The sequence below is a fragment of the Centruroides sculpturatus genome, unplaced genomic scaffold, assembly GCF_000671375.1.
Source record: "Centruroides sculpturatus isolate CEXI.00-Female unplaced genomic scaffold, Cexi_2.0 scaffold86, whole genome shotgun sequence".
NCBI classification, from domain to species: domain Eukaryota; kingdom Metazoa; phylum Arthropoda; class Arachnida; order Scorpiones; family Buthidae; genus Centruroides; species Centruroides sculpturatus.
Window position 1 is genome coordinate 900,159 of NW_019384475.1, and position 14,814 is coordinate 914,972.

At 31.0% G+C, this 14,814-nt stretch overlaps 1 protein-coding gene across 4 annotated transcripts in view; it reads left to right on the forward strand.

The window, feature by feature from the left end:
- The first annotated feature begins 4,265 nt into the window (after positions 1–4,265).
- Positions 4,266–14,814, forward strand: part of LOC111621300 (protein tramtrack, beta isoform-like) — a 122,458-nt gene continuing 111,909 nt past the window's right edge. For 3 of the 4 annotated variants that reach the window (XR_002756042.1, XM_023363387.1, XM_023363385.1), the window contains exon 1: positions 5,895–6,788. Coding sequence is in view for 3 of the 4 variants with exons in the window: in XM_023363387.1 (XP_023219155.1) it covers positions 5,958–6,788 (831 nt within the window). In the remaining variant the exon portion in view is untranslated. Of the gene's footprint in view, positions 4,340–5,894; positions 6,789–14,814 lie in introns of those variants that run through there. The other variant, XM_023363386.1, reaches the window with a different exon arrangement.

The following is a 14,814-nucleotide window of genomic DNA, read 5'->3' on the forward strand; positions in this document are numbered from 1 at the left end:
ACTTTCAGTTTTCATCTTCATTATGTGCAAAACATCATGCAGTACTCCTGGATAGCAATGAAAAGATAATGAAACCCATCTCCTTAAAGTAGAAAGTGCAGGTAAAGGGATTCCAAGGCTATTTCTCATATACATATAACACTTCCTAGGTAAAGAATGCAGGGTCAGTGCTTTTGTATATCTTCTTTTGTCCAATGTGGCTTCATTTTTTGTGTTATAAGACAATCTATTTGTGTTTTGGTAAATATTTTTTTCAAAATATTACTTATTTCTCATTCACTTCTTCATGTTTTTTACTTTCTAATAATTTTAATTTTTGGTTTTTCTCAGTAAGAGCCAACTGTAATAATTTATTTTTTCTTTTCAGGTTAAATATTTCCCTCTTCAAGTGATCAGTTTTAGCATTTGCTAAATCCAGTTTTTTTGCTAATTTCATTTCCAAAGAAGACTCATTTATAGGTTCAGTTTTTTTCTTCTTCTCTCTTCCTTACAGTTAATATGGAGATATTAGCCTTGTTGGCTTTTTCTCTGAATTGACTTCACTCATTGGTCAGTGGAAGCTTTATGACATAAGTTTCAAGCCCCATCATGTGATGGCAGGGAGTAATGTCAGTCAAAGGCTCATAAATGGGAAGCACAGTAGTTACGTGTGTTAAGTTAATGTTCAGTATCGTGTCTAGATCATGGCGGGGGCTAGCATATTGAGGGCACTGCAGCCAAAAATGAAGGGTCGTCTCCTGAGCCTCGTAGTGAGGGCAATTCGGTGAATCATTTAATTGACAAGAATATAAGAAGTCATTTAGTGGGGCTGTCTCCGTGTATAGCCGGGCCAGCAAAGTTTCCATGTGCCTATTCGAGGCATAGTGATAATACCATGTGGTGAAGGGACGTAGGTGCTCACGGCCTTTCCTCCAAAGTGTAGCTGTCCAAGTGTCCGTCAATAGATGGATAGTATTGATCTGGACTGTGCTGGCGAGGTCACGTGGCAACAGTGTCCTCCAAATAGAACCGTTCAGTGTATGGTATCGAGCCGCTTTGTCTGCTGCTTCATTAATTGGAATTTCTGAATGGCTAGGAGTCCATCCCATGACACAGGGCGCCCTCTGAGTACTGATGCTCACTGCCAGATCTATAATAAGTGAAGGAGATGTAAATGACACATTTGCCATGGCTTGTAGGACTGAAAGGCTGTCCAAGAATATGGCCATATGCCGGTCAGACTGTTTGGAGAGTCAAGTCGCCCTCAGAAGCCCTTGGGCCTCCGCCCTGAAAACACAACTTATCTCATGGATAGTCCAAGTTTCGATTCTGTTACTACTCAGGAGTATTACTCCTATGGCAGTGTGGGCCCTAGTTTTACAGGGGCATCCACCCCGATATGTGTCCATCCTGGCCATTTGGTTGTCATGGACAACTGGAACTGCACTCTTGTAGCCTCTGGCGGGCGTCCCGACGTTTTGTGGAAGTTCTCAAGGCTCAGTTGGCTATAGACACTGGACAATTTTGGCGGCACGCTACTTTGTCAATAGAGGTGAGTTGTAGGAATGCCTGCATGGCGGATCTCCACAAGGACCCAATGTATGTATAAGACTTGAAATTGGGGCCGAGTGAGAAAGACTGGAGGGGGCTGTATGTCTCTCTAGAGATGTGTATCATGGCATGGGAGAGAGCCCTCAATCGGAGTCTGGATCGCAGAGGAATGTAACTTGAAAACAAGGGGTGTTGTTTTTGGCACTCCTAAGGCTGTCCTTAGTGCTTCATGAAACGGCTTCTCAATTCGTTTAAGAATAGAGGGATGCTCCTGCCAGTAAAGGTGCCCTGAATTCTGCCATCAGGCCTAGTACTGCATTGACATGACAAATGGATAAACCGATTAGTCGAATTTGTTTTAGTCAATAATTATTTTATTTGTAATAATGGTTTCTTTAGACAATTAGAAGGTATCTTTATGGATACTTGCATTGGTCCAAAAATTGCTGAACTGTGCATGAATAACATCAACAATATTATCCATAAACTTCAGGGTATAATGTTCTATAATTGTTATGTTGACGACTGTTTTGTTGTTTATAACAAACAATTAACCAACCCTCAAATCATACTTCAATATACCAACAATATTCAGAAAACTGTGTGTTTCGAAATAGAAAATGAAAATAACAACAAACTTAATTTTTTAGACATTACTATACTAAGACATGATAATTTCATTACCTTTAAAAAATATATAAAATCCTGTGAAATCAGTAAAGTAATCAGACATATGTATGTCAACAAAATCAAAACACGTACAAGTGATACTACTAACCAAAACATAGAAATAGACCAAATTTATCACACCTTTCAATTAAATAACTACCCAAACAGAATTATAAACAAATGGCTACACAACCACTCATCAGGTCAATCCAAACCAAAGACACAAATAATTTACAAAAAATTAGATTATACCCCTATTATTTTTGAAAACATCCAAAGAATACTAACACCATATAATATCATTTTAGCACCCACACTAAACAATAAAATCAAAAATTCCGTAAAAACCAAAGAACAAACTATTGGGTTGTTTGGAAAGTAAGTTAGTCGTATTTTTCCTGCCATTTTCATTCTAAACCGTATTATCATTATATATTTTGACAGCTAGCATTTTAAGGCTTATTTGTAAAAAATTTTTTTTGATTTTGTGCAATTGTTTATTTTTTGTGTAAATATGGAAGATTGAAAATATCATTTTCGGCATATTTTTTTACCAAATTATTTATTACCGAAAAGATAAGAATGCTATTCAAACGAGAAAAAAATTGTGTGATGTGTATGGAGATGATGTATTGACAGAATGACAGTGCCAAAACTGGTTTACAAAATTTTGTTCTGGCAATTTCAATATTGAAGATGCACCACATTCTGGATGGCCAGTTGAAGCCAGTGAAAACAAAATAAACGTACTGATTGAAGCAAACTGCTGAATAACAACACATGAAATCACTAAGTGATTAAATTTGTCAAATTGAACTGTTTATGAGTACTTGAAATAAATTGATTTCATTTCAAAGCTTGATATATGGGTTCCATATGTTCTTAAAGAGAGACGCTCTCTTTGGTGGGATTTTAAGGAAATTTTATTTTGGAGCTTTTATCAGACAATTTAACAACTGATTTGAAAGTGTACTGCCATCGAGTAAACAAATTGAGTAATATCATCAAACAGAAAAGGCCGCCAGAATTGATCAACAAAACAGGTGTAGTGCCTTACTACGATAATGTCAAATTTCACACAAGTTTGGTAACTGGTTAGAAACTGTTATAACTTAGATGGGATGTGCTATCACACCAACCATATTTGCCAGATCAAGCACACTCAGATTATTACTTGTTCCAGTCTATACAAATTTTTTTTAACTGTAAGGCATTTACTTGAAATGACAATGTCAAACATCACTTGGATCAGTTTTTTGTAAGCAATGATCAAAACTTTGTGAATGTGAAATCATGCTACTACCAGAAGCGATGACAACAGGTATTTGACCAAGATGGTCAATATATAATTCAATAAAATATTTATTTATTATAAAAATATTATGTTTTTTCCATGGAAAAAAACGAACTTACTTTCCAAACAACCCAATAATAGTAATACTGATATTTTATTAAATAATAATCTTGTTTACAGCTTCACTTATACATGTCATCCAAAGTACTATTACATACTATTAGGTGAAACTAGCAGAGCATTAAAAACCCATATAAAAGAACATATAAGAACAGTGAAGTATGATTACACCAACTCAGCAGTCGCCACTCATTGCAACCAAGCAGGCTGTGAGATCTCACTAGACAGTGTCAAAATTCTTAAAGAAAAAAAATATTATTAAAATAAAATTTTATAAACACATTGAAATTATCAAAACAAATGAAATACACAGAATGAACCTAAAGGTGCAGTCATCAATGACATCTGGCAACCATTCCTAACTAAGTAGCAAAGCCCATTAAGATGTACTACCTCCCTCCCTCTATCATATCCCACTGTGTAAGTCAACACATCAAACATTCAGTGAACGATACAGGGAATACTCACATCTTTTTAACCTCTCCTATCTGACCTATGTTTTTTGTACATTTCATCAGAATTATTTCGCAGCCTACAGGTATTCTCTTATTAATTTTATAAAAATTCTGCCTCTTAATTATGTATTTGATTTTTTATTTAAGTTTACCCCCTTTTTATTCTAGCGCATGTTATACTGTTATAATGTTACACTGTGTAAAAGGGTCCCCTTTTTTCACATATGTCTTCTCATGAATCGTGCTATCATAACTGTCACTATAATCTCAGGTAATTATGTTTTATTGTATAAACCTTTGTATGCGTATCCTAAATATTTCAATACAATCGATAAATCTGTAACTCTGTAATAATTTTGCTGATAAATCTGTTATAATAGGACTGAAGAGGGAGGGGCATTAAACCTGAAATGCATATCCTTTCCTATCAATAAACTGACTTTTTTCCACTAAAAGTTTTCCTGTGTGATTTGTTCTCAACGGCAACCTTATGCTAAGAAAATACATATAGTAAAGAGAACAGCAAGCAACCAAGATCTAATTTTTTTTTTTTTTATGTAAAATTCATTCAGTATTATTGTTACTTTTGTGTTAATTAAAAATTATTCAGCTAGCCTAGTATCCAAACTTTTAGATGTTACATTTTTAATTGTTTTGTATGATGTTTTCACACATTACAAAAATTTTGAATTAGATTTATATTCAAAATCTGTGTCAGTTTAGTGAGATGGTGCTGGAACTGACACAACCTGGCATTTTAAAATGAACACAAACACTGACTGTCGAGGATATTGGGAAAGAAAAACAAGAAAAATGTCAAATGATGTGGACTTCCATGTTTGCTAAATTTATTTTTGAACTTACTTAATGAGAACAGCTTAATGAAAAATAAATACGGTATTTCGAAAAGAGAAAGAGGGATGAAGATTTTTTAATTTCCATAGGAATTAAGATTGATTTATAAGATTACACTTTACTTTTGGGCTAAACTTTTGGGCTAAAAGGGTAACCTATGCGAATATCCTTGTTACCAAAAACCATGTGATCATTGCTAAAACTGTTAGTATTTATAGCCTTGATGACTTTATTGACAACACTTTTCCTTAAATTATTTAAATAAACCAGAAATTAATAAGTGCTTTTGCTTTTATTATTCAAAGCATCTAAAAATAAAATATGTTTATATATCATCAATAAAACTAAAAATACAGAGTACCAAATTTTTCTTTTGGTTATATATTTATGACATTTAGATTACTACATGCCATATAGTGACAAACATTTATAACAATTGAAGTTTTTAACTATAGATGTTTTTGATGCTGTATTTTCTATTTAATTTTTTCACATTATGTAAATAATCATATAAAATTGATTTTCTTTTGATGATCTTATGATTGCTTGACCAGAATATGATTTTTACACAGAAAATTAGAATATCAAAATTTTATATTCTAATTAAATTGTAATAATTGAAATTTATATTTATAGATTTATCAAATATTTTGTTTAATAAATTTTTTTAAAAATAAATTATTGTAACCATCCCAAAATGATTCAAAACAATATAGAACTAAATTGTAATGTAACTTAATGTTTCTAATGATTAATGATTTTATTCCTTATTATATAAAATATGGTTTTAGTGAAATTATTTTCAGGAAGAAAATTTTCTTATATAGGACACATGTTACATTTGCCAGCTAACTTTTTTTGGGTTTTGATGTTTCAAAAATCACATGTGCATTATATTCAATGGTGAATTAGAATAAAATAATAACAATAATAAATAAANTTAAAAATAAGTTTATATAAATCAGATATTTTATATATTTTCAGGTTAATAAATGTTTTAAAATAAGTCAATCAGTTAATGACGAACAATAAAAATGGGGACACAACAGTTTTGTCTGAAATGGAACAATCATCAAGTGAATATGGTGACAGTTTTCGACCAGTTACTCTCTAGTGAAGCTTTAGTAGATGTAACTTTAGCATGTGAAGGTTTGAGCCTGAAAGCTCATAAAATAATACTTTCTGCTTGTAGTCCATTTTTTCAAAGTTTGTTTTTAGAAAATCCTTGTAAACATCCCATTGTTATTTTAAAAGATATGAAATATGCAGAACTGAAAGCTATAGTGGAATTTATTTATAGAGGTGAAGTTAATGTTTCTCATGATCAGTTATCTGCACTTCTTAAAACTGCAGAAATGCTAAACATTAGAGGATTAGCAGAAGTTGCAAGTGACAGCAAGAACAAAGATTTAGAAAAAGACTTACAAAAAGAAGTTGTGCAACAACAGCCAGTCAATACAACAGTTTCTTCTGTTCCTGTGGACCAAGTACCTAGTAGGCCAACATTAACTTCAGCAACTAAAAGAAAAAGAAATAGGATAAGAAGAAGATCTTCGAGTGATTCAAATTCCAGTGATGAAGATGTGCCATCTAAAATTAAAGAACCAGAATCTCCTGAAATAATTGAAGAAATATTACCTGAATCAGTTAATGACAGTCATAAACAGCTATCAGTGTCTACAAATTCACAATATCCAGTTTCTTCATGTCAGTCTCAAGACACATTATCACAACAAAAAACTCAATCATCATCTGTTCTTTCACAACATAATACATATATCAATGTTGATGAACCTTGTTTAGGTAATGATAGGAATTATGTTGATTCTTCAAATTTATTGGAACAACTTATGACAACTGAACCTGTAAGTTGATATTTATTTTTTAATGTTTGTTTTAATTGTTAAAATATTTTAAAAACAAAATTTTATATACTCACACATAACACCAAACATAAAACATGGAAAAAATATACTATATTTCAGCATTAAATTTATTTACTTGATGCATTGAATATTTGCAAGTACTTTTGACATTTCAAAATGTCATTCTCAGGTGAACAAAGAATATACAAAATATGAATAGTGTTGCTTTAAAAATCAATTCTTTATATATTTTTTCAAAAAATTGATGAGACTTCATAGGTTAAATCCAAAGAAGTTAACTGATGTTTTTTGTCTGTACCTCATTTCATCAGAAATAAAAACTCCTGAGTGTTATCTTTGTTACTTTTTATTCACTATTCATTTTGGGTGCAAGATTTTTGTGTAATTTGCACCCCTCATCAGGTGTTACATTTCTATAAATTGATATAAATACGATTATTACAGTGATTATTATGGTAAAATTACCATTTTTACAAATTACAACTATTATTACAACTTCCATTATTTGGATATATTTACACAATAGTGAACTAACCTGTTTTTTGTTTAGACATACAGCTATGCGGTGTTGATGTTGTATCCCTTAATTAATTAAGGCATTTCTAACTCTTTTTTTCTTTCTGTTTTCCTGTTCTTTAGCCCCTCCCATACGTTGTCAACCTCCATGCCATTATTTAGGTTTATGGTTTTGTTTTTATTAACAATTGCAAAATGTTCTTTGAGTTTCCGTAGATAACTGTCTTTTCCTCTGTGGGTTATTTTTACACTTTTTTCATTGATTGTGCATCCAAACTTGCTGCAGTGATTTGTCCATGGTTATTGGTTATATTTAAGTCTGATTGCTGCTTCATGTTCTTAGTTGCCTTCCTGTTTCTCCAATGTATATTGCTGGTTTTTTACATGTACATTTTACCTCATATACCCCCTCCTGCTTGGTTTAGTATTTCGTTATTTTTAATTTTATTGATATTGATGTTGTTTTTAATTTTATTTTTTAGTTTGGCTGCTAGTATAACACCATGTTTTCTGAAATTTTTCAAATGTTCCTTTAATATAGGGGAATGATGCACATGTAATACAGTATTCTCATTCTTATTTTTAACATTGAATCTGTTTTTTCAATATGAAAATTATTTTAGTTTTGAATTTTATTGTGGCTTTTATGATTTGTCTTTCTATCTCCAATATGTGTCTATGTTGTATGTTTGCTGAGATGGATTTGGATAGGCTTAACGTATTTGGTGTGGATTCCTCTCTTAAAAAACGTTTGAAGTATTGTATGTCTATTTTGCATCTTGACTGTAGTTTTCTTAAAAATGCAAAATAGACATACAATACTTCAAATGTTTTTTAAGAGAGTAATCCACACCAAATATGTTAAGCCTACCCAAATCAATCTCAGCAAACATACAACATAGAGACATATTGCAGATAGAGAGACAAATCATAAAAGCCACAATAAAATTCAAAACTAAAAAAATTTTCATATTGAAACGGCAAATAAGAAGACTACAAGAAATTACAGAACCAACTAAAGAATTCACTGACTGGAAGTACAAAAAAAGAAAAGATCAGAAACTAAAAAATCTGTTCGGATATCCAGTGCCAAGTGATAAAAGAAAATGGGAAATAAGTTAATAGTTAATAAGACAAATAAAATAAAACCGAAAAACATAAGAAACATACTGAAACCAGAGCTAGAATACAATATGTCACTGAATGATAAAGCAATTAATATAATATCCAAGATTGATAAAGTGGTAAATCAGATAAAAATAGAGAATAGGTGTAATTTAAAACATCAAATAAAAGAAGACATTAAAAAACTAAAAAAACAGCACTAAAATGGGAAATAATGTTAAGAGATAGGGGGGAAGATTATTCAAAAAAATGTACAATATTAAAAAATATTTAAATAAAAATCATTTAAACATAATCAAAGCAGATAAAATCAATCAAATCATCATTGTTGATCAAGAATGGGAAATAACGAAAAAATCTGAAATAGTGTTAATGAATGATTTTCTTGAACTAACAGAAGAACCAAAAGAAGAAATAAAAAACTGGATGAAGAAAGAAATCACAAAATTATATAAACAAAAAAAGGTAACACCAGATGAGAAAAAACAAATTCTCAACGTAAAATACGACTAAAAACACAAAAAGCAGGGGATATATGCAGACCATTAGTAGATTTTAAACACACAATATTATCTAATTTAGAACTATTTATAAAGAAAAAACTTAAAATAATCCTGTATTCAGACTACTCAATAGAAAACACAGATGAATTAGTAAGAAAACTGATGGGTGTAAAAATGAAACCAACATATAGTCTACTTAGTTTAGACATAATTTCTACGTACTCATCAATAAAATGGCCTACGCAATCTAGACATATATAGCTGGCTACTGGAGTTAATAAAACACAGTTTTAAAAATAATTACTTCCAAATATATGAAAAAATATATAGACAGAAAAATGGTATTAGTATGGGAACAGTAATAGGACCAAAACTTGCAGAAATATGCATAAAAGAAATAGATAAAAAGAATAGCAAACCTAAATGGAATAGTATTTATGGCTAGATATGTGGATGATATCATAATAATATATGACAAAAAAATAACAAATGAAAATATAATATACTGTACAACTATGCAAACATGCTTAGCAATACTCTTAGAAAATAAAAATGAAATTAATTATCTAGACATAACTTTAAACTGGGAAAAAAACACCCTCAATATATATAAAAAAGCAGCAATGTAGGTAAAATTCCCTGTATAAAAAAGCAGCAATGTAGGTAAAATTCTTAATTATAAATCGTATAGTCCTATAACTATAAAAAAAGAGTAATTTTATAACAGCACTATCAAAGATATGGAACAGAACATCTAAGGCAATAGACAGAGAAAAACAAAAAAAATGAATGAATACTGTAAATACTTTTATCTTGAATGATTAACCAAACAGATTACTAAAAAATGGATTACTGCATTTATAAAAAACAGATTCAATGTTAAAAATAAGAATGAGAATATTACATATGCATCATTCCCCTATATTAAAGGAACATTTGAAAAATTTCAGAAAACATGGTGTTATACTAGCAGCCAAACTAAAAAATAAAATTAAAAACAACATCAATATCAATAAAATTAAAAATAACGAAATACTAAACCAAGCAGGAGGGGGTATATGAGGTAAAATGTACATGTAAAAAACCAGCAATATACATTGGAGAAACAGGAAGGCAACTAAGAACATGAAGCAGCAATCAGACTTAAATATAACCAATAACCATGGACAAATCACTGCAGCAAGTTTGGATGCACAATCAATGAAAAAAGTGTAAAAATAACCCACAGAGGAAAAGACAGTTATCTACGGAAACTCAAAGAACATTTTGCAATTGTTAATAAAAACAAAACCATAAACCTAAATAATGGCATGGAGGTTGACAACGTATGGGAGGGGCTAAAGAACAGGAAAACAGAAAGAAAAAAAGAGTTAGAAATGCCTTAATTAATTAAGGGATACAACATCAACACCGCATAGCTGTATGTCTAAACAAAAAACAGGTTAGTTCACTATTGTGTAAATATATCCAAATAATGGAAGTTGTAATAATAGTTGTAATTTGTAAAAATGGTAATTTTACCATAATAATCACTGTAATAATCGTATTTATATCAATTTATAGAAATGTAACACCTGATGAGGGGTGCAAATTACATAAAAATCTTGCACCCAAAATGCATAGTGAATAAAAAATAACAAAGATAACACTCAGGAGTTTTTGTCTCTGATGAAATGAGGTACAGACAAAAAACATTAGTTAACTTCTTTGGATTTAACCTATGAAGTCTCATCAATTTTTTGAAAAAATATTTAGACTTGATTTTTAAAGCAATATAAAGAAAACCGCACCATTGATATAATACATATCTATTACTTATAGATATACAATGTTTTTTTAAAAAATTTTTACATTTATCAAACTTAAAAATGCATTCTAAACCTAAATATGTAGTAACTGTTATAATTTGAATTTTTTCAAACTGCAGTCCAAACGAAACTTTGGACTGCAATTTGAACGGCGCACGTGCCATTCGATGCGCCGATTCGCGATGAAAACAAGCTTAAGCAATGGCGTCGTCAAATGGTGCACACTCGGTAAGTAATCCTACAATTTTTTGTTTATAGCATAGTTTATATGGATTATTCCCAAAAAATTATGCGTACTTTGGAAATGTTGAGTCAAATTAGTCTAGAATCGATTAATTTTATGGAAGAAAACCTTTCAAACAGCTGTAGTCTGTAAACTGCATATGTACCGGGCTGTGATTGGCTCATGTATTTAAGGACTCATAAAACATGAATTTCATAAAGAATGGAACGTATTTACCGTGTTATAGGGGGGTCGACTGTAATAATCGTGGCTATTGTATCGTTAAAAATTATTTCTTTATTTTTTACAAACAAAATAAATATATTGAAAAATATAAAAACAAAAAAAATTATACTTTAGAAGTTAATCTAGTATCAAAAATGTTTGATTCAGCACGACACACAGTCCTCAGAAAAACACCACACAAAAGTGCCAGTGCTACCATCTAAAACACACACAGCAACAAAAAAAATATTGGAGTAGCCCAAGATATAGCCAAATATTGTAGCACCACAGCACTAGCGAAAATTTAAATTTGCCGACTGGAATTCTTTTGGATAACTGATGTTTCAGATAACTGACTTTTGGATAAACGACACTCTACTGTAATTGCTCATTTAAATTTAAATTTAAAATTTTTAAAACAAATATGGAGTAGGTGAACAAAGAATATATTTACAACGTATGTTCTTGTTCACCTGAGTATGATATTTTGAAATGTTGAAAGTACTTCCACATATTCAATTTGTTACATAGATAAATTTACTACCAAAAGATGGGATATTTCCTCCATATTGTATAATAAATTTAATATTAACAATTAATAAATTTAAATATCTTCAAAAATAGATTTATGCATATTTAATACTTCTTGAAATGTTTCAAATAATTGTTGTTCTTTAATAAGATTTTAATACTTAAACTTAATGTTAATATGTAGTAAATTAAAATGTTTAAAAGTTATAAATAGTAGACTCACTAATTTAGATTAAATGGAGAAAGTGTACAGTGGAACCTCGGTATACGACTTTAATCAGTTCCTGTTTGGACTTATACCGAATAGGACGTATACCAAACCAACCTTTCCCCATAAGAAGTAATGTAAAAATGATTAATCCTTTCTCACATTAAAAAAAAAAATGGTTGGCTTTAAACACCCCGCTTTCCTGGCTAGTTCCTGCTTGATTTTTCATGAGATCAGCATGTATCTTTTTAGCTTTCTCGCAAATAATTGCTTCTGATATGCTGTCTCTAGCACACTGTTTTTCAGTTATCCAAAGCAAAAACAATTTCTCAACATGATCTAATGTCTTCGATCTCTGTTTAGAAATTGATTTAACCCCTTTTGGGATGTTAGCAGATTTAATAATGTTTTATTTTTCATGATTATCAATATCGTCATTATTGGAATGTGGTATGCAACAGTTAAATCTCGAACATGCATGCCGCCACCATATTTTTCAACAATCTCTTTTTTCAGTTCCATTGTGATTGTAGTCATTTTTTTAGTTTTCTGTTGCTTTTCATTTCACATGTAAGTCATGATTAATAAAAATAATAAAATTTTATTTACAAATTAAAATCAGAAGAAATTTAACAAAGTTATAAACCGTGGCACTGCAAACGTCTAGTCTGGTCTAGTACACCGATTGTGCTACTTGTTCATAGATGGCGTGTATAATTGAATTAAGTCATATACCGAGCAAAATTTGTTTTGTCCAAACAAGACTTATTCCAAATTGGACATATTCTAAAGCAGACGTATACTGAGGTACCACTGTATTTTGAATTAGCAAGGTTCTCACTCAAATACATATTGTATGGTTCAAAAAGTATACTTTATTTAAAGTCAAATTTTACTGTGCACTTTATCAAACTACTTATAATCATTTAAACTTTTAGAATGTAATAGTATCATTCTTGTCATTGTCAAACAAGTAATAATTTGGGTTTAAAAAAACAATTTATTGTTATCTTCTGAATAACTGGAACAAATTACGAAACACATTCAACAATGTTTTCAATCTTAAATAAGATCTGCATCATGTCAACAATGATATTCCAAATTGGAATGTGCAGAAATTTTCAAACATTTTTAAATAAATGGAACAAAAACATAACAATGTAAATCAAACCTATAAATATACAGTGGAACCTCGCTTAACGAGCATAATTTGTTCCAGAATCTTACTCGTAATGTGAAACAATCGTTAAGCGAAACAATTTTTCCCATATAAGTGAATATAAAGTACGATAATGCGTTCCATGCCAAAAAAAAATACTCAGATATTTTATGTATAATATGTATTCAAAGAAAATTATACTGTATTTAATTATAGCCTTTACATAGCCCAAGAATTTGGCATATTGTTTGGCGTGTTTATTATATAACGGGCTATGGTTGTTGATGTTTATATACAATATGTCTGAACACAAGTTTGGAAAAATGTGTGATCACAAGCGATACTAAGGGTCGAGTTATAATCTCCGTAACATAACCGTATGGTCGTATCATATTCAGTTAGAAAAGTTTAGATTGACCAAACTTGCGGTAGGGATACAGTGAATTGACAAACTGTGCTAAGTCAGTTGCTATACAATCGGAAGTTGTGCCAGAAGCAATAAATTACTTGAAATGTATCTTTTGACTGACAATGCTTCTGAACAATATAAAATTTTAAGATAAGAATTACTTTGGTCATAAAAAAATAGAAAAATGATAAAATGAATAAATAATTATAGTGTTAGATTTGGCAACATCAGCCAATGATTTTGCACATTATCACAATGGACTGCTTTGTAAGCCATAAAAAAGTTTGTTCCTCAAAGGATAAGGAAACTGTCTTATGGTATTTTAAAACTATTGCTATAGATATCCAGTGTAGCAAACGTTTATGAATACAGATACGGTTACGTTACGGAGTTTATAACTTAACCCTAAGATGCTAGCAGAATGAGTGCTAAACACAGATTGATAGAGCATGCGCACAATCCAGGACTTCCCCTCTCCTTGTCACTCGTCATGTAAAACATCACTCGTTAAGCAAGTCATTTTTTCACAATTTGTTTTGCTCATTATGCAAAATACTCATTAAGCGATGTTCCACTGTATGTAATTGGTGGTATTTTTAAGAATTATAAAAATAAATAAAATATTACAAAATAATACTAATCAATTTATGTCGGTATTACCTGGTTTTTTTCTTCATACAAGATGCTTTTTCTTCTTAATACAATTTAATACAATTGCCAGACAGGCCTGTCCTGTATATTTCTAAAGTTTCTAGAGGCCTGATGCGGTCAGAAAGGAATTTTGATTAATGTGGCATTTTGGACGTTAGCTTGCATACTGGTGTCAGTGGCATAAATTGACAGGGCAGTGATAGTTTTTTATTTAAAATATTGTGTGACCAGAGGGTTGGCACCCCCTTAGTGCCTTGTCAGGATTGACACCACCATGTCCTTCTTGATACGGAAGTCACAATGACAGTTTGATTAGAAAATAGGTCATTCAAGCGGTCGTGTGAGCAATCAGATTCAGGATGGAGACCGTGAGTTAGCAAGCAGGAAGGGATGCATGCAGAGACTAGGTTAACTAAACAATCGTTTATTTGCAAAGGAAATTTTATACATTTTAATCCTTTTTATCATTAACAAGTTATAATAAATTGAATTGAAGAAAAATACGTCTAAATATGTCCAGGGTCACGTGAGAGAGAGTTCATGAGGTTTGCGTGACAATAAATACCTGTAGTTGAAGGATCTGGCTGTTGCATTCCAACTGCTAAAGTTCAGTAGGGTTGTTGTGCGGACAGTTCAAAAATAGACAA